This window comes from Rhinatrema bivittatum, chromosome 2 (genome assembly GCF_901001135.1).
Source record: "Rhinatrema bivittatum chromosome 2, aRhiBiv1.1, whole genome shotgun sequence".
Taxonomy (NCBI): domain Eukaryota; kingdom Metazoa; phylum Chordata; class Amphibia; order Gymnophiona; family Rhinatrematidae; genus Rhinatrema; species Rhinatrema bivittatum.
The window spans coordinates 756,300,982-756,322,457 of record NC_042616.1 but is presented as its reverse complement, the minus strand read 5'-3'; the positions used below and the strand labels follow the sequence as shown (position 1 = coordinate 756,322,457).

The 21,476-nt window shown below is 44.0% G+C and overlaps 1 protein-coding gene across 1 annotated transcript in view; it reads right to left on the bottom strand.

Annotated features, from left to right (window-relative positions):
- DEPTOR (DEP domain containing MTOR interacting protein) overlaps nt 1-19,526 on the bottom strand; it is a 236,511-nt gene extending 216,985 nt beyond the window's left edge. Inside the window, 1 exon segment of the mRNA XM_029591951.1 lies at nt 18,162-19,526. Coding sequence (XP_029447811.1) covers nt 18,162-18,247 — 86 coding nt within the window. The 5' untranslated portion in view covers nt 18,248-19,526.
- Nucleotides 19,527-21,476: the final 1,950 nt, after the last annotated feature.

The following is a 21,476-nucleotide window of genomic DNA, read 5'->3' as shown; positions in this document are numbered from 1 at the left end:
AACAAAAGTGTTTGACATTAGAAGATCCTGAAACTGCCCTTATGAAGGATAATATGTTATTACATAAGAAGGCGGAGAATTTGGAGAACGCTGCTTGGATATTGCAGTTTATTCATTCTCTGAAACTTTGTTGGCAGCAATAATGATTTTTCATTGTTATATGAATGAAGTTTTGCTTATTCCTATTGAATCGCTTCCTTCCAGTTACATAATTTATTATCTCCCCCCTTGCCAGAAGGTTTTTCCAGTGGAGGTTCCTTACCCTCCTGGACCGTCATTTGATAGTCTGGATGTTTCAGTTTTATTGATAAAATTTGACAGAGAGGAGATTTCATATTTGCCCTAATAGCAAATTTTGCTTAGGAATCAGATCCAGAACTGTTTCTTAAGCTCTTCCTTAGGTTGTTTTATAATTCAGAAATGAAGGTCCTTCTTCATGTAGCAAGAGAGGCTGAGAAAAGAAAGCAATCCTTTTTTGCTCTTTAGACCTAAGGCGCTTCAGATAGGGGATTCCTTTCACCTGATGTATCCTTGTAAATATGTAATTAATTGTCAAGGTGTTAGGTTTGCTTTCTGTGAACCCTCTCAGCTTTCTCTCTTCCTCTGTGATAAGGCTACAACGATTTATTTCTCAAGCTGCAGGTTAGAGCAAGATGCAACTTAAATCAATAATCTGTTAAGTTCACTGTTGCATACGATTGTTCTCTGTTTTGTTTTTTTATTTGTCTGATTTTTTTTTCCTTTCTTTCCTGCTGTGGAATGGGGAGTTGGATCCCTTCCTATTTTGTGGGCTAAATACAATGATCAACTCTCCTATGAATTTCCTTTGTTTGCTTCTATGAGGTCAACATTTTTTGTTTCTGTGTTAATTACCAATTGTGATTCAAGAAGTAATTCTTGTAATATTTCTAAAATGTAATAAATGTAAAAGAAATTAGTGAAGAAACAACATTTTTATTTCTGGCCTTTAAAAAAAAAAAAATTTAAATTGAGAATATTCCAAAAAATTGTGGAATCTGAAATTTTAACTTGTTTATTGACACTTCTATCAAGTAAGCAAAGTGGATTTTTGTGGCAAAGGATAGCTCTCTGTATTTTATTCCCTATAGACTTAGGGCCAGATGTATTAAGCATTTCTCCCATAGACACAAAATGGAAAAATCCTTAAGAGAAGAGGCCTCATAAGTGTTTGTTGGAATATTCATTTAAAGGGCTGATTAGCAAGGGTGAAAACTATCCTGATCTGCTCACAAAGCTTCTTGAAGGGAGTAAAGGGGCAATGGAAAGGTTTCTGCCACGCAGCTGCAAACAGCAGCATCTACGTAGCAATGAAATATTAATATACATTTTCCCAGGCCAGTGTGCATTAAACTAATTGTAAGATGTTTACATTTTCTTGCAGCGAAATGAATCCACTCAATCACCACAGCTGAAATCTCATATTTGTTTTACTGAAGTGTCATTAAATCTTTCCTTTCCACAAACACGGCAGACAGAATCCTTTGTTCCACGTCCAATGCGCTCACTTGAGGAGCCCTGGAAATAATAAATGTAGCATTTAGTTAAGGCTGCAGCAGCAAAAGCCTGCACCTTTCTCAAGTCACAGTCATGTGTCTGCAGCCACAGCAGAGAGCAAAAAAAAAATCCCAGCACTTAAATCAACTGACTAAAGTGGAATCCAGTCACTGCCATTAAAACGTCTTCTGCTCAAGCTTTTAAAAACATCTATGGTTGTAACAGAACTGTTGTATTTTTGGCTTGTTTAATAAAATACACCCTGCTGAGATAGGTTACGGCTATGGTTTCTGTCTTACATGGACATACATTTCATGCACGGTTGTGAACAGATGAATTGGATTCATAACCCCTAGGGAAAGAGTCACTTGCAGAAAGGGCTACCAGGGATCTTGTTGCCCAGCCATGAACGTTTTCCAGCTTTAAAGAATAGATTTTTATTTTATTTTTTTTAACACTTGGGTCTGGATTTCACTGCACCTTGGTGGTCCGAGGATGCCACTTTTCCATTTTATTTCAGCACCAACAATTTTGGCTTCTCTCCTGGCTGGGAGTTTATGTGAACTTAGCAACAGCAAAAACTGTAAAACAGCTTTCTCTGTTACACTTTGCTGATATGTAATAGTGGCCTCAGTAATGGACTGGGAATGAGAAGACCTGTGTTCAAATCCTACCTCTGCCACTATCACTCTCTGTGACCTTGAGCAAATCACTTTATCTCCCATTGCCTCAGCTGCCCACTTTGATTGAAAGCTCTCTGTGGCAGAGACCTGTTGTACCTGTAAATAATAATAATCTTATCTGCAAATGATATTCGGCTAAAGGAGAACAGCAATGACTTGTCTCCTGTACTTCCTGTACTAGTACTGAAAGTTCAATCCCTCCAACCTCCCCCCCCCCTCTTTTTTTTATAAAATAAAGTTTATAAAGCCCCTATAAATATGAAACTTATGTGTATTACGTGCTGCCTCTTCTGGTATGACATGCACTATCTTGTCGTGGTTGTGGGTGATACTGTTCAGCTTCCAGTAACGGTCCTTCTGCTTAACCAATGTGAGGCATCAGGCAAGACATATTAATGGGTTTTTCCCATTTTGTGTCTTCAGGAAAAATGCTTCCTACATCTGGCTTAGTACCTCTTACAACGTAAGAGCATCTATTACCTTTATAGCATAATGGAGAGCCTCCTCTGAAAAGTCGGAGACTAGGTGGAGTCAATGAACATTTTGCCTACTTATGAGGGTTATGTGAATTAGGAATTAGTGTATTCATTGCTAAGCTAACGTCTGACTGGGACCTGACAAAATGGAGAAACCTGCATCTAAACATTCAGGGAAGGCACTCTTTCTGAGGTGGATTTTCTACTGGTAAGAGCTTCCCCCGATTTAGCTTCCACACTGGAATTTTTAATTATGCGTATTCCTTTTAACTTTTATTATAGAAGCAATAACCTCCTCATGGCTCCATGAAAACCCTGACTTAACCTTTCTGCTCTGTAAAGAGAGATTAGTCTGTTGCACTCTGCAACTACTTGGTGGGTGGGGGTCAATGCTCCCTCAAACATTTTCTTTTGTGCAACTTTTTATAAGCTAAGCTATGAGCCAAGAGTGTCTGAGCAAGTATAATGCAAACAATATCCGGATTTTGAAAATGTTATTTAAGTAAATTGTTTTATTGAAAATAATTCTACATTGTTATTTCAGTATATCATTTGTTTTAAATGCATAGAAAACATTACATTTTATTTCATATTTTTATATAGTTAAGCATAATTTCATAATCGAAATATATGCTATTTTATGTGCATGCTATGTTTTGCTGTGTGCACAGCGTTCACGACCTGTGGGTGCGTGCACATGCGCACAGCTTAGAGGGAGCAGTGCGTGGGGTCATCACTTAAACACTAGCAGAGACCTGCAGACCTAAGAGCTGCATGTGGAACAAACAGATACCAATCCATAAAATCTACTAGAAGATGTATGAGGATTTGATCTACATACCAAACTGTGTGTATTGACGGCTGAGCAGTATGCCTGGGAACACTCTATTCATTGAATGAACACAGTCATTGCATTCAGCAATAAGATCAGATTTCACAGTCACAATTTAAACAGAATTTAATGGCAAACCATCAAAACTAAGGGCTTGATTTACCAAGCATTTTCCCATGGACAGAAAATGGGAGAAAGGGCTCGATTTACTAAAGCCTAAATATCTATCAGCAGCTATAATAACTATAGAAATAACCCCAGCAACTTCACCTTAAATTAGCTTCACAGATATCCAATCTTTATGTCTGTGGTGGAGATTTTGTTTCCCTTGTATACTAACAAGTTATAATTGGGGGCCCCCGGTTCCCATGATTCCTTGGCCATGGAATCTGCCCCTAGCCATAGGATCTGGGACCTGCTGGAAACTGCAGGGAAGAGCCCAACCAACCACCTTCTCCTCCTCTTGTGCCAGCCTGCAGAGGACCAGCCCCATGCTGCCACTGCCAGCATTCCTGTCTCCCTCCTCCTGTCCTATCCCCCTCGTGCACACACAATACACCACCACCACACCATCGCTCTCTGCATGCAGCCATAATGTATGAACTCTAACTCCTAGTTCTTGGGTGCCAGCACAAACACGAAGAAGGGAAGAGGAACAACTGGAGAACTGGAGAACAAAGCGAGAAGAGAAGGAAATACAAGGAATGGAGGAAGAAGGGTACAGCACACAGGAAAATGGGAGGAGATTCAGGAGTGCATGGGAAAGAAGAAGAGGAAGGGAGAGTGAAAGTAAAGGACAGATGAAGGGAAGAAAGCATAAAAGAATACAAAGGAAAAGAGGAAAAGGATCAAGAATATAAAATGAAACAGGAGTATAAGAAGTGCCCTGCTGGGTCAGACCAAGGTCCATTGAGCCCAGTATCCTGTCTTCGACAGTGGCCAGTCCAAGTCACACGTACTGGGCACATCCCTAACAGTTGATCTAGTATTTTGCATCTAACATAGTAATGTAGTAATGACAGCAGAAAAGGCAAAATGGTCCATCCAGTCTGCTCAGCAAGCTTCTTATGGGAGTATCTGCTGCACCATGCATTGATAGCAACATTTTTTGGGTGATGAGCCTTCTTGAAAATTCAGACAGTGCTGATGTGTTTTGCTTATGGACTTGGCCTTAGAAGCAAGCCTGTGGCTTTTTCACTTATGTCTGCATATCAGTTCCCTAGACTGTCAACTTTGGGGCCCTCATTAGTTGTTGACTGAATCCAACTCCCCTTTTCCCCCTGCAGTGGAGAGCAGTGATTCTATGGTTTCTTTATTTATATGCTGCCTATGAACAAAACCCTAGGCGGCTCACAGGAACATAAGAAAATAAAAACGTAAGTATGCCACACTGGATCAGACCAAGGGTCCATCAAGCACAGTATCCTGTTTCCAACAGTGGCCAATCCAAGTCACATGTACCTGGCAAGTACCCAAATATTAGATAAATCACAAGCTACTTTTGCTTATTAATTACCGTAATAGCAGTTTATGGATTTTTCCTCTAGGAACTTATCCAAACCTTTTTTAAACCCAGTTACATGAACTGCTGTAACCACATCCTCTGGCAATGAATTCCAGAGCTTAACTATGCGTTGAGTGAAAAAGAATTTTCTTCGATTTGTTTTAAATGAGTTACTTGCTAACTTCATGGAGTGCGCCCTGGTCCTACTATAATCCGAGAGAGTAAATAACTGATTTACATTAACTTGTTCAAGTCCTTTCATGATTTTGTGGACTTCTATCATATCCCCCCCCTCAGTCATCTCTTCTCCAAACTGAACAGCCCTAACTTCTTTAGCCTTTCCTCATAGGGCAGCCGTTCCATGCCCCTTATCATTTTGGTTGCCCGTCTCTGTACTTTCTCCAGTGCAGCTATATCCTTTTTGAGATGTGGTGACCAGAACTGTGTTGTGTTTCTGCCTGTCATGCAGCCTCCCAACCACCAAAGGTCCTCCAGGCGCTACCTCTACCCTCTTTCCAGCTCTAGATTGTAAGCCCTCTGGGGATAGGGAAATACCTCCAGTACCTGAATGTAATCCACTTTGAAGAGCTGAAAAAGAGTGCAAAAAGTGAAATATAAATCTAAATAAATAAAGTAAATAAATAAATAGTCTTGGTGACCTCATGACTCAGCAAATCCATGCCTACTTAGTCCTGTCTCAGTCTGCACTCGGTGCCCTGTCATTGATTCTGAGTCTGCTCGGCTCCTTGCATGGCCCCTCGTGCCTTGTGGCTTCCCAAAGCCTTCTTGCCTAGTAATTTCTTGTGGCTCTCTGCAGCCTTTTGCCTTCTGGCTTTCCAAAGCCTTCTGTCTCTAGCCTTGTTCCCTAGGCTTGCCTAAGTCGCCTGTCTCTAGCCTTGTTCCCTAGGCTTCCCTAAGCCGCCTGTCTCTAGTCTTGTTCCATGGCTTCCCTAAGCTGCCTGTCTCTAGCTTTGTTCCCTGGCTCTCAGGCCTCCTGTCTCAAGCTTGCTAGTATCATTAACTACTGTCTTTTTCCAATGTTCTATCCCAGACCTTGGTTCCTGCCTGAGCTTCAGACCCACCAGACATCCACCTCCTGCCCTGCAGCCTGCATCCCAAGTATCCTCTGGCTCCTGACTCCAGTCCGGTCTGGCGTCTGCCTACAGCCTGCCTTTTCATTCCTGCCTGACTTCTGCCTCCACTCCAGATTTCAGTCCAGCTTTACCATTAGGTATCTCCCTTGTTCAAGTCCTACCAGCCACCAGAACCCAAGGGCTCAACCTATGGAGAAGGTGGCTTGTATAGGCAGAAGATCTCCTAGTCTAGCCTGTCCCTGGAGTCCTGGACTGTTCCAGTAAGGATTCCCCAGCCGAGCTAGGTCCACAACCCGAACAAATTTTGCACAGTATTCAAGATGTGGTCTCACCATGGAGTGATACAGAGGCATTATGACATCATCCGTTTTATTTGCCATTCCCTTCGTAACAATTCCTAACATTCTGTTTGCTTTTTTGATTGCCACAACACACTGGGCTGACAATTTCAATGTATTATCCACTATGACACCTAGATCTCTTTCCTGGGTGGTAACTCCTAAGAAAGACCCTAACATTGAGTAAATATAGCAAGGGTTATTTTTCCCTATAGGCATCATTTTGCACATGCCCACGTTAAATTTTATCTGACATTTGGAAGCCCAATCCTCCAGTCTCGCAAGGTCTTCCTGCAATTAATCACAATCCGCTTGAGATTTAACTTCTCTGCATAATTTTGTGTCATCCGCAAATTTGATCATCTCACTCATCATACTCCTTTTCAGATCATTTATAAATATGTTAAAAAGCACCGGTCCAAGTACAGATCCCTGAGGCACTCCACTGTTTACCTTTTTCCACTGAAAAATTGACCATTTAATCCTTCTTTCTGTTTCCTGTCTTTTAACCAACTTGCAATCTACAAAAGGACATCACCTCCTATCCCATGACTTTTTAGTTTCCTTAGAAGCCTCCCATGTGGGACTTTATTGAATGCCTTCTGAAAATCCAAATACACCACATCTACCGGTTCACCTTTGCCCACATGTTTATTCACCCCTTCAAAAAAAAATGTAGGAGATTTGTGAGGCAAGACTTACCTTGGGTAAATCCATGTTGGATATGTCCCATCAAACCATGCCTATCTAAATGTTTTGTGATTTTATTCTTTATAACAGTTTCCATGATTTTTCCCAGCACTGAAGTCAGGCTCACCGGTCTATAGTTTCCCAGATTACCCCTGGATCCCTTTTTAAAAATAGGGGTTACATTGGCCATCTTCCAATCTTCAGGTAATTCAAATGATGTAATGATAGGTTACAAAGTAACTGAAATAGGTCTGAAATTTCATTTTTTAGTTCTTTCAGAACCCTGGAGTGTATACCATCCAGTCCAGGTAATTTACTACTCTTCAGTTCGTCAATCATGCCTTCTACATCCTCCAGGTTCACCGTGATTTGGTTCAGTTGATCTGAATCAGCACCCATGAAAACCTTCTCCGGAACGGGTATCTCTCCAACATCCTCTTCAGAAAACACTGAAGCAAAGAAATCATTTAATCTTTCTACAATAGCCTTATCTTCTCTAAGTGAACCTTTGACCCCGTGATCATCCAACAGTCCAACGACTCCATCGCAGACTGTCTGCTTTGGATATATTTTTTTAAGTTTTTATTGTGAGTTTTTGCCTCTTTGGAAAACATCTTTTCAAATTCTCTCTTAGCCTGTCTTATCAATGCCTTACATTTAACTTGCCAGTGCTTATATTTTACCCTATTTTCTTCTGCTGGATCCTTCTTCCAATTTTTGAATGAAGATCTTTTGGTTAAAATAGCCTCTTTCACCTCACTTTTTAACCATGCCGGTAATTGTTTTGCCTTCCTTACACTTTTCTTAATGTGTGGAATACGTCTGGTCTGTGCTTCTAGGATGATATTTTTTAACAATGTCCATGCCAATGTCTACCTTTGTAGCTGCACCTTTTAGTGTTTTTCTATTTTTCTTATTTTATCAAATTTTCCCTTTTGAAAGTTAATGCTAGGGCCATGGATTTACTTATTGTCCTCCTTCCTGTCATTAATTAAAATTTGATCACATTATGATCACTATTGCCAAGCAGCCCCACCACCATTACATCTCTCAACAAATCCTGTGCTCCACTGATAATTAGATCTAAAATTGTTCCCTCTCTCATGGGTTCCTGAACCAATTGCTCCATGAAATAGTCATTTATTCCATCCAAGAACTTTATCTCTCTAATATGCCCTGATGTTTCACTTACCCAGTCAATACTGGGGTAATTGAAATCTCCCATTATTACTGCACTATCAGTTTGGTTAGCTTTCCTAATTTCTCTTAGCATTTCACTGTCCCTCACCATTTTTTGGCCAGGTGGACAGTAGTATACTCCTATCACTATTCTGTTCCCCAACACACAAGGGATTTCTACCCATAAAAATTTGATTGTGCATTTAGTCTCATGCAGGATCTTTATTTTATTGGACTATGCTAACCCAGACATAAAGCGCCACCATGATGCTCCTTTCTGGCATTGCGATATAATTTGTACCCCGGTATAGCACTGTCCCATTGGTTATCCTGTTCCCACCATATCTCTGAGATGCCATTTAAGTCTATGTCATCATTCACTGCTATACACTCTAATTCTCCCATCTTACTTCATAGACTTCTGGCATTAGCATACAAACATTTCAAAGTGTGTTTTTTGTTTGTATTTACATTCTGCTTTTCAGTTGACAGGGATAAATTGGAATCTTTTAGCTCAAGTGAGTTTTTAATTATAGGCACTTAGACTACTTTTCTTATTATTGGAATTTCTTTGTTGGGATGCCCTAACTCTAATGCTTCATTAGTATCCTTTGAAGATACCTCCCTCCGAACCATGCACTGCTGAATGGCTGTCAGCTTTCCCCTTTGTTCTAGTTTAAAAGCTGCTCACAATAAAATACTTAAAATGAAACAGGATAAAATGAAATAAAATTCCAAAAACAAACAAACATCACCGGTAGCAATATTGATAAAATATTATCTAAAATAGGAAGCATAACATTTAAAAATGAAAAGCATTACAAATTATGTAAAACCCTTTACAAATAATAATCTTTCAATCGCTTTTAAAAATATCTTGTGTGCGAGGAGCATGGTTCTGAATGACTGATCAATGCCCTACAGCTGTCTACCTGATCTCTCCTGCTGGCCGTGCACCTGAAGCTTCAGCATACATGTCTCCCATATTGTAAATGATCATGGGGGGGAAGGGGGGGTTAAGGGGGGGAGGGGAAGGGTTCTCTGCGAGGGGGAACAGTTGGATTATTGTTGGGTTCGTTTATGTGGGGAGAGATCTGAGTCCACTCTCTCCTGTAATGTTTATTTTTCTAAAAACCCAATAAAATTGTTTAAACATAAAAATATCTTGTATATTGTGCTGTTCTTAACTCATAGGGGCAGATTTTAACAGGGGTACACGTGTAAGATACGCGCGTACCCCCCGAAAACCTGCCCCAAGTTCCCCCTGCATGCCGAGCCTATGTTGAATAAGCTCGGCGGCGCACACAAGCCCTGGGACGCGCGTAAGTCCCGGGGCTTTCCTGGGGGGGGGGGCGTGTCGCGGCAGTGCATCATCCAGGGGCAGGGCTGCGGGCGTGGTTCCGGCCTGGGGGTATTTCGGGGGCGTGGCCGAGGCCTTTGAAACTGCTCCCGGGCCGAGGAATCGCACGGCCAGCGCGCGCGAGTTACGCCTGCCTCTGGGCAGGTGTAACTTGTCAAACAAAGGTGGGGGGGTTTAGATAGGGCTGGGGGGGTGGGTTAGGTAGGGGAAGGGAGGGGAAGGTGCTGGGGTGGAAGGAAAGTTCCCTCCGAGGCCGCTCCGATTTCAGAGCGGCCTCAGAGGGAACGGAGGCAGGCTGCACGACTCGACGCGCACAGGCTGCCAATTTTGCACAGCCTTGCGCGTGCTGACCCCGGATTTTAAAGGATACGTGCGTAGTAAGTTCCAAAATTCAGGGGCAGCAACTGAAAAGGTACTCCTACGAATCCCGGATAAGTGGAGTATACGAGGTGAAGGAATGACAAGAAGTGCCAGCTTCAAAGAGCATAACGCTCTCATGGGACAATATTTTTTTTAACATGTCCGAGATTCAATGAGCTGCTGGTAAAGCTTACAGATTTCTAGTTAGCATTGCAATTTTAAATTTAATACGGTACTGAAATGTTGCAGTTGCATGAAAAGTATCAAGGCTTATTGGTTAAGTGTAGTAACAGCCACACCGGAAAGTTACCCCCATGCACCCATTTCTTCATTTCCATCCTCTAGCTTTTAGGGATCCACCATGCCACTTTGAATTCTTTGACTGTTTTTGTCTTCACCACCTCCTCTAGAAGGGCATTTCCAGGCATCCGCCAACCTCTCCATTAAGAAATATTTTCTGGTGTTGGTTCTGAGTCGTCTCCCTGGAGTTTCATTTCATGGCCCCTAGTTCTACTGATTTCTTTCCAACAGAAAAGGTTTGAAGTTCGTGCGTCATTAAAATTTTTCAGGTATCTGAAGGTCTGTATCATAGCTCCCCTGTACCTCCTCTCTGCCAGGGTATACATATATAGATCCTTTAGCCTCTTCTCATTGTCCTCCAATACTGACCCCACACCATTTTGGTCACTGTTCTCTGGACCACCTCCATCCTTTCTCTATCCTTTTTGAGATACGGGCTCCAGAACTGAACACAGTACTCCAGGTGAGGCCTCACCAAGGACCTGTACAAGGGCATTATCACCTCCTTTTTCATATTGTTATTCCTCTCTCTATGCAGCCCAGCATCCTTCTGGCTTTAGCTCTCGCCATGTCACATTGCTTCACCATCTTCAAATCATCAGATCCTATCACCCCAAGATCTCTCTTTTTATCCATGCACACCAGTCTTTCATGCCCCATCATATACATCTCTTTTGATTTACCAAATCCCAGATACATGACCCTTCACTTCTGGCATTGAATCCTAGCTGCCAAATCTTTGACCATTCTTCAAGCTTTCTTAAATGACTTTTCATTCTCTCTACTCCACTCTGTTGCATCCACAAATAGACAAACTTTACCTTCTAACCCTTCCGCAATATCGCTCACAAAGATATTCAACAGAGACTGTCCCATTACCGATCCTTGTCGCACTCCACTTAACACCAATCTCTCTTCAAAGCAGGTTCCATTTACCATTACCTGCTGTATCCTGTCCAGTCAACCAGTTTGTAATCCACTCTACCACCTTGGCGTCAACTCCCAAGCTTCTCAATTTATTCACAAGGCTCTAGTGCAGGACCATATCAAAAGCTTTGCTGAAATCCAAATAACTTGCATCTCTAATCAAATCTTACTCCCAGGGCTAAGCAATAGCTTTCCCAAGTCCTCCTGGCTAATAACTGTTTATGGACTTTTCCTTCAGGAACTTGTCCAATTCTCTTTTGAACCGCACTATGGCCTGGATTTTCTAAGGTCACAGCCTTAGAAAATCCAGCGGTAATGGGGGGGGGCGGGCCTGTGAAAGCCAGCAGCCATCGCACCACTGTGGTGCGCTGGCTGCTGGCTTTTGCACCGAATAACTACACCATAAAAGGAGTAGTTATTCGGCACAAAACTGGCGGTGATAAGAGTCCTTACCTTTCGCCGCCAGCGATGTCTCCACAGAGTCGGCCCCGGTGCCACCCCGACTCCTCCTCTTTGGGGGCCGACTCTGCCCCGACTCCGCCCCCATTTAGTGATCGCATGTGAAAAGGGACTTTTCGCACACGAAAATGACTTTTGAAAATGACTCCCTATGTTAGTTGCCTTGACCATGTCCTCTGGTAACAGATTCCATAGTCTGATTGTACGCTGAATAAAAAAATATTTCCTATATGATGATTTGTTTGATATCTGCCAGTTGCTAGTTTCATGGAGTGTCTCCTAGTACTAGTGTTGTTTAAATAGGTAAATAAATGTTCCTTATTTACCCATTCCATCCCACTCATGATTTTATAAATTTCAATCATACCCCTTCTCATCTCAGTCATCTCTTCTCCAAGCTAAAGAGCCCTAATCTATTTAGCCTTTCTCCATAAGAGAGCTTTTTCATCCCCTTCTCTATATCTTTTCTATGTCTGCTAAGTCTTTTTTTTAGATGGAGCAACCAGAACTATACATAATACTCAAAGGGCCAGATTTTCAAAGGGGTACGTGCGTAAGATACACGCGTACCCTCGAAAACCTGGCCCAATCTCCCCCTGTGCGCGCCGAGCCTATGTTGAGTAGGCTTGGTGGTGCACGCAAGCCCCGGGACGCGCGTAAGTCCCAGGGCTTTCCTGGGGGGGGGGCGTGTCAAGGGGCGTGGCCACGGCCTCCAGACAGGACCATGGCGTGCCGGCGGCCGGCCCGGCACGTGCAAGTTACGCCTGCCTCAAGCAGGTGTAACTTGTGCAACAAAGGTAGAGGGGGTTTAGATAGGGCTGGGGGATGGGTTAGGTAGGGGAAGGGAGGGGAAGATGCAGGGGGGTGGAAGGAAAGTTCCCTCCGAGGCCGCACGGATTTCGGAGCGGCCTCGGAGGGACCTGAGGCAGGCTGCGCGGCTCGGCGCTCACAGGCTGCCGATTTTGGGCAGCCTTGCACGCGCCGACCCCGGATTTTAATGGATACGCGCGTATCTATTAAAATCCCGCGTACTCTTGTTTGCGCCTGGTGCGCAAACAAAAGTACGCGCGGGCGCAGATTTATAAAATCTACCCCACAGTGTAGTTGCACTATGGATCTATATGTGCACTATGATATTCTCAGTTTTGTTCCAAATAATTGTTCCTTTCCAAATAATTCCTAACATTCTTTTTGCCTTTTTGACCGCTAACACACATCGAGTTGAAGATTTCAAGATACTGTCTACAAGGACTCCAAGGTCCTTTTCCCAGGTAGTGGCTCCTAACGCGCAACCCAGCATTGTGTATCTATAGCTGGGATTATTTTTTACGATGTGCTTTGCTTTGCACTTGTCCACATTAAATTGTATCTGCCATTTAGAAGCCCAGTCTCCTAGTTTCACATTATTTACAATCCACTGCTGTTTTAATGGCTCAAAACAATTTTGTGTCGTCTGCAAATTTGGTCACTTCACTCATTGTTTCTTTCTCCAGATTATTTATGAAAATGCTAAACAGCACAGGCTACTCCTCTAATGACCTTTCTCCATTTGGAAAACTGGCCATTTAGTCCTACCCTCTGTTTCCTGTCTTTTAGCTAGTCACCAAGCCACAATACAACCCTGCCTCCAATTCCATGACCTCCAAATTTCCTGAGGAGTCTCTTATGAGGGATTTCATTAAATGCCTTCTGAAAATCCAAATACACTATTTTAACTGGCTCATCTTTATCGGCATGTTTATTTACACTCTCAAAAAAAGCTCATAAATTGGTAAGCCAAGACTTCCCTTTGCAAAAACCATGTTGACTTTCACCCACTAAGCCATGGTCAGTAATTTTTTTTTTAAGTACAGCTCCTACCATTTTGCCCAGCACCAATGTCAGGCTCACCAGTCTATAGCTTCCTGGATCACCCTTGAAACCCCTTTAAAAATTAGCGTCACATTGGCCACTCTTCTGGTACTGTGACTGTTTTACATGATAGTTTGCAAATCATCAGAAATACGTCTGAAATGTCATTTTTTAGTTTCTTCAGAACTCTGGGGTAAATATCATCTGGTGCCAGTGATTTGCTAATATTTAATCTGTCAATCTGAGTTATGTCTTCCAGTTTCACAGTGATGGTCTGAGTCATCACCATCAAAAAATGTTTCTCGTGTGGGTATGATATTGGAAATCCTCCTTAGTAACTCAGTCATCTAGCAGCCTACATGACTCTTTCACAGACCTTTTGCTTTGAATGTACATTTCAAATTCTCTATTAAAGTTGAATTTAAAAAACCTAGCATGTGCCAAAACCGGGAGATGTGCACAGAAGTCAGGCCACTACCCGCCAAGTGGATTTTAAAAGCTGCCCGCATACACGCGTACTTGTCGTTATGCACACAAATGAAAAATTCTGAAAAAGCGGCGGGGCACGGACGTGGTCTGGGCAGGACATGGGCATCCCTGGATTTCACCTTGAGATTTATGTGTACTTATGCACTGGGGTCCCCTGCCACGTAATTTTACTTCTGCTATGGAGGGTGTGTAAGCTGTAAAACAAAAAAAAGGAAACACATCAGCGGGGTTTTAAGGCTCAGGGCTAACAGGGGAGAAGGGGAGGCTATTTAACTAGGGGAGCTTGGAAGTTCTATTCCTTATCTGGGCGAACTGGGAACAAACTGGTAAAACTGGTAATGGCGTTGGTGCACATGTCTTTTAAAATCCCCCCACTTACGTGGTAAAAGAGGCATTTGCACGCATAGGCGTGCGTCCATTTAAAATTACACACACGTGTTCACATTCAGGCTCTCTTATAACAAGCACACATATACACGTGTATGCTATAAAATGGCCACATCCCTGGGCCTGATTAAAAGTTACTGTCCCTGCCTGTGTAATTACTTTTTTACATCTAACTTGCCAAAAGCAAGACATTAAGTAAACATGCATACAATGACTAGAAAATATTTTATTTTTAAAATGAATCCATTTAATTAAAAATATTGCCTCTATGTGCACATAAAGTACAGCAAAACTTTAAACAAAATGTGTTGCAGAAGTGCTGCAACAGTTTTGAAGACTCTGCTGCTGCTGCCACAGAATTTTCTACCCCCACTCTCCCTCCTGCCCCCTGGCTTTGCCCCGCCCCCTCAGAATACACTCTCTTTGCTGCTGTAGAACACCAGGGACTTTGGGTTAGGCTAAATACCCATTGTTAATGCTGGGCATTGGATGGCGATGTCACGGATAATGGGATACCACCTAATCCTAGAATTCCTGCACTCAAACACGTGAAGTAGCGCACAAGGTTGCACATTACGAGCTGGTAGCTGAGAAGCCACTGTCACCTGAGCCAAGCTGTAAAATATGCCCAGTGCTGGTCAAATACCAATCAGTTTTTACCAGTCGACACACAGCTGCATGCTGAACTAATCTGTCTGTGCCCCACGTCAGACTTCATTCTAACGATCTCACTAAGAAATGCCTCCCAATCCATTACCAAATATTTTTATATGGCACACTGGAAGGTAGGAGTAAAAATATTTAAAGAGAAGCAAATGGTTTCAAAATAATCCATGCTACTGAAATAAAAGGCTACTTTTTCACAAAATGGAAAAACACCAATTCTCTTAGAGCTGCAGTACAGCTCTAGGTGAATCATTAAAAGCAGTGAAAAAAGCTTGTACTTTTACATGGAAGGATGTGCTAAAGCAGGGCTTCCCAAGCCTGGCCTGGGGACCTCACAGCCAGTCGAGATTTCAGGATATCCACAATGAATATGCATGAGAAACATTTGCACATACTGAGTGTCCATGATATGCAAATTTATCTCATGCATATTCATTGTGGATATCCTGGAAGCCTGACTGGCTGTAGGGTCCACTGGACCAGTTTGAGAAGCCCTGTCCTAAAATAGCCATCACAGTTTTCATTTTAATAGCATATTTTTCCATACACGCAAATGACTTCATGGCAAGATGCCTGTATACTGTTGCGTCCGTCGGTGCTAGACGGCTTCGCCCTGTTTGCCTCACCTTGTTCACGGCTCCTCCCGCATCCCTAGGGAAAATGGCTGCCGCCGCGTCTACAAGCCGACCTCTCCGGCGTCCCCAGAACGGCTATGGTGCTGCCTCCCGCCATGCTCCTCCCAAGGGCCTACTAGGGTGCGCGCGCACACGCCACCCACATCTTTATTCCAGCAATGGCGCGAACCTCGGGGGCATTCCCCTCTACTGACGTCACGCCATCCGGGTATATAGCCTGAACTATGTTGCTAGCTCATTGAGTTAGCAAAGACTTGGATTCGTCCTGTCTAAGCTACTCTGCCGCTTCCGTGCTGCCGCTGGAAGCTCTCTCTCTGCCCTTCGGGGTAATTGCTAACCTAGGTACCCGCTCCTCGGGGGCCCTCTGCTTTATTTCAGGTGCCTTACAGGGATCAGGTACTCGCTCCTCGAGGGCCTGCTCTCCCTGCCTTGGTGCCTGTACCATCTTCTTCAATCCGGTGGAATCGCATACCTACAGCAACCATCTAGTTAGTAATCTAACTCTCAGTCTGTCTCATCCTCAGTACTGCCTGACTGGAAGACGTACACAGGAATTCCCCCTTACCAACGGGATGAGAAAGGCTCCCTCTGCCGAGGGTCCTGAGACTGCTACATCCAGACTACCTCACTACTGCCCCCTCTGGTGGTACAGTTCAAGCTGTATAATAAAGAACTAACTCTGTGTTTGTGCGTCCTGCGTTTAGCCCAGTACTGTGTCTCCTCACGGGGCTCCTCCCCATGGGCGGGATCATCTGCCATAGTACCCGAGAATCCACCCAAACACCGCTTAACCATAACATATACAGTCAGGCCAATGCCATATTGGCGCAGGAAAAACAGGCGTTCATGATTGATTAACCTAATGTTTAAATTGGGTAAAAAAGAGGCGTTAGGGGAAATTGTGTGCCCCTAGCTCCTCCTCGGCAACAGGTGCCCAGGAGAGGTAGCTGTGAGCCGGTTAGGAAAAGGGATGTTCAATTAATGAGTGTCCGTTTTCCTAACCTGACTGCCGGCACATTTAAAAAACTTTTTTTCAAAGGATGTCCTTTTTGTTCCTCCAACTTAATATCACCACAATATTAAGTCAGAAGAAGTAATTTCCTATAAATCCGTTCAGATTTGGGTCTCCTCAATTTTTCTTATAATATTTGGGAAATGTTATACTGATGTTTTGTTTCCTGATATATTGGAATTTGAGAATTTTCTTTGTATAACTACCAAATTTTTCCTATATATCATCAATGTAAATTGAAATATTTGAAAATTCAATAAATAAAAAATTTAAAAAAAAAAAAAAAAAGAAGAAGTACAGAAAAGCAGAATTATACAGAATGTGCAGGTCGGGCACACATTTTTTTTTTTTTTGGATTGGGGGAGAATAGCCTCATCAACATGCATTTGCATGAGATGAGCGCTGTTAGTTTTCAGGGGGTTAGATGCACCTTTTGGACGTGCTAATTCCCTTATAGCATAAGGGGATGTGGACACGTGTCCAAAACCCGCATCCAACCACGGGTTAAGCAGTGCGCACAGCTGAGCGCACTGTATTGCATCGGCCTGAGCATGTGTTGTGCAAGCCCACTGAAACAGTACTCCCTACACATAGGCTTTAGTTTTCTGCCCCCAGTTTCCACCTGTTCCTTTGGGCCTCCAGCTTCCTAGGAACCAGGGCAGGGATCCAGCACTACGATACCCTTGATTCACAAATACCCCAGAGATAGTTTTCCCCTATTTTATATTTTCTCCCAAATCATTTACCCCCGAGTCATTGCAAGTGATGGTCAACGACCGGGAGGCCATGCAACTTTCCAGAAGCCTGCAAGCGTGAGCCCTAAACTGTCATCCTTGTGCAGAAACAGGGACTCCCGCCCCCAGGCGCTGTGAACGCTGCCTCCGCAGCATCCCCAGCTAGACCCGGTAATGACAGACCTGGCCTGGGTATGGAAGCCACCTACTCCAAATGGCAGCATGCAACATGACTACTCAGCCACCAGGCCAGCCCCATCAATGCTTTTTTTTTTCTAATTTGAGTGGGGCTAAATGGGATTACCTAACCTTCCCCTACCTCATTCTAGGCAAGCAATATAATGGTTATACCTTCTAATCAAATGATTACTCCATAAATCAGTCCTTGGCTCTATTATTAACTCTCATGTTAAGCCTGAGGGGAGTTGCATTTCCTTCCTTAAAATTCGTCCTCAAGTCAACATCCTGTGTTAATGCTTCAACCAGTCAATCATTTTTAATGCACACCAATTTGGCACCCATGGCATAAAAAAACAGGGACATGCCTGGCGTGGACATCTGTAGGTGGTGTCTAGGGAGACCAAAGCTGATCTGGCTTTTAACTGTGAAGAGAGTGACAGGTTTCCTTTGATATCAGGAGTAATGTTTCTGCTGGAAGAGCAACCCCTACCTTAACTGCTCTCCGGTGACAAGCACCTCGGCCATGCGCTCCTGTTCGGCAACTTTCTTCTGCATGTGGTTCTCAATGGCATCCATTTCTTCAGGGGAGCAACGGAGAGTCTCCGATCACGATTAAAGGCAGGCTGAAAGCGCCTTCTGGAGCGCGAGTATTTTGCCACTGTGTACTCTTGTATCAGGACTCCAATCGCCAACCCCTCCGGTGTTACACCGATGACCCGGATTTACAGAATTCTGTTTGTTTAGCACAGAGCGCCTAAGAAAAATAAGCGATCCATTTATCTTGCTAGAAGCTACACAAACCACCTACAAGCAGGGATGCCAGCTCTGTGCGTGCAGTAGGATCCCCAGTGTTGAGCAAACTCCTTCGCTGTGTCCAGGTAAGGGTAAGTTGTGTTTAGTTTAGCACCCGCGATCGCTTTGACAGATTGGCTCCTGTGCCTGCAAGCAACATTCACGCCCCTGTTTACTCCTGGCTACAGCCACAGAATAAGTCGCTCGGACCTTTCTGTCTCCCCATTTGCCACAGTCGTCAAACCGATGACAAATAAGGGAGGATCGAGGCGTTTGCGGGAGCTTTGCGCGGAGTGGCAGGCTCCGGGATCCGAAGAGTACATTCGCCGCCACGCTCGGCTCTTTCGCCCGCTGTGACACGCTCCTGATCTAAGCCCAGAGAGGAGCGAGGCGAGCAGGGGGTTCGGGTGGAAAAAGAAGCGGTCCGAAGCCACCGTGTAGATACAGATCGGGGGGGAAATTGTAACCAATGTCACATCAGAAAAAAAAACCAAACAAAAAAACCCAAAACCAACAGAGGTAAGCAAATAGCAATCCAAGTTCAAGACTGGGACCTGCCTTTAGCCGAAGTGAACTTTGATATAGGGAGTGCAAGAACTAAGGGCTGGGAGCCGCTTATCAGCCTGCAGCATTACAGATATTTATATATTAGGTGGGTGCAGAGAGAGCTCTCTGAGTGTGCAGCGCCTTCTGCAAAACACCATTTACAGTTCCAAGCGCAGGTTCCTCTCCTTGTTTCACATCACGTCTTCAGAGGAATTTCTTATTCAAATTAAAAAAAAAAGCGTAGGGGAGAATCAGAGAGATCCAGCATTTAGCACAGATCAAGTGCTTTCTCTACGCTCCTTTCATTCCGTGCGGAATCGCAGAGGAGAAAGTTTTAACATCGAAGAGGCACTAGATCCTCCCAGACACTTGACAGCCACTCAGCGAGAGGCGCGCTGCCGCTTTAACTCTGGCTCGTTGCAGGCGCTGTTCGAGCAAGCGCCGTTCTGCAGAGCCCCAGCCTCACGCCTCTCGCTGCGCGCCGTGACACAGCCTTCTTTTTGTTTGCATTCACTCTGCCCCTTTAATACAGAAAGGCGAGGTGATCTGGGGCTAACCTCCTGCCACAGCTGGCCCCCAACATAAGCCAGCTCGCAGCCTGCTAAGGTTAAGTTCACCCCCCAAATTTCTTGACGTCAACACATCAGCGTGCAGCGAAGACGTAAGAAGGTGACGGGCTGAGAACAGAGCGTCCTCCTCTCCGCCCACTGCTGGGGAGGGGGGGAGAGCATGGAGGGGACGGCGGGACTTTAGGGCAGCTCAGGAGGGACACGCTCGGCTCTCCGTCTGAAAAGCAGTTTCTCTTATCAGTAACCTTCTGCTTGCTTCAGTTTGCATGAATGCATTACAGGTTACAAGCTGGGCATATATCGAGTTTTACGAAAATCTAATTGGAAAGAAAAAAAGCCCTGTCTGCCCCCTCCCCGTGCATGTACGAATATATATATTTGCTTTGCGCTGCAATTTGTTTTTTCCTTTTCGTGCATAGATACCTTACTCAGGACTGCAGAGTGACTTTACTTAAAGAGGAGGGGGGCTTTAGGTTATTCCTGTGAACCTCTCCCCCCTTCTTGGAAAAGGTTGGGGGAGGAAGCGGGAAGAGCATGCAGTCATTGATACCAACTACAATGGGAAAAGGCAATGTAACATCAGCTGCCTGCCCAAAAAGTCAGACTATGCCTGAAAAGTTTATCAGACCCCCCTCCCCCCCTACTATGAAGACGATTAAACCCCTATTGAATAGATACAAGTCAGAGTTTTAGATTAGGGGATTTACTTATTTATTTCATTTATGACAACCCCCTGACTATTACAATTAAATTTTACTTCACAAAGGAATATTGCAAAGTCCTAAATTATAGAACTTTGACTAAAAGAGGGATTTCTGTTGGAAATATATTTGTAGTGTCCCTTGCTCTTTTCTGCCTGTCACGGAGGAGCAGCTGAAACACTAAAGATTTAATGCTTCTGAGACCTCTGCCAACCTCCACAACTATTTTAGTGTGGACTCTGACGCTAAACTTAATGTCTGGCAGTAATGTGCCAGCCAAGAATCAGAATCCACTTGCTCTCAGCACTCCTCAGGATCACAGTGAAAAATGAGTAACAGGGATAAAGGGGAGTGGGAATATCCATGAAGTTTCAAATAAGAAAGGGGAGAAAGAGCAAATTAGTTTGAAAATTTAAAAAAAATGGGAGAGAGAAAGCTGGTTTGGGGAACTGTAACCCTGGCAAAGGAGTTGGGGGGGGGGGGGAAAGGTTGGGGTTGCTCCCATTTCCCCAGGTGTTACCCCAAGACTCATGGATCTAGGATGGAGAAGTCTCACTGCCCCAACAAAAGCCTAATATTCAAAAGTAAATTAAAACAGGGAGAAAGAGGGGAAAGGTAGAGTTTACCATTTATGGCCTATCGAACCACAAACTCCTTTGTGGATCTGGTGAATACCATGTTAATAGTGCACTCAGGCAGGTCATTTTTTCCCCTTCTCTTCCACTTGATGACATCCTTTGCTGTGGCCAGGAAGAAATGTATCAGCTGGTCCTGGTAACATGTCCCTTGGACCCTTGACATGATGCATCCATAGAGAAACAGACGGGGGTGGGGAGAAAGACAACCAAAGGGAGTTAAACAAGGACAAGGCTAAAAAATAGGAAACACAGATTCTTCTGCCTGGCTGAAGGGGCAGAGTGAGATGGAACATGTGATAGCAGCTATTAGCATGTGTGTGCAGATGGCACCATGATTGATTCCCCAGCCGGAGGTTCCCGATGTGTATTGGGATGAGCTCTGAATAATAACTCTTCTACAGCTCCTCTCCAGACAGTATCTGGGCGAGAGGTGAGGGCAATGTAGTGGATCGCCAGTAGCATGAGCAGGTATGTGGCTTACTAGAGCATGGCGGGGAAACACACTGTGGGGATCTCCCTTAATCTAGTGAGGATGTGGAGTTGGGGAGGCTATACAGAG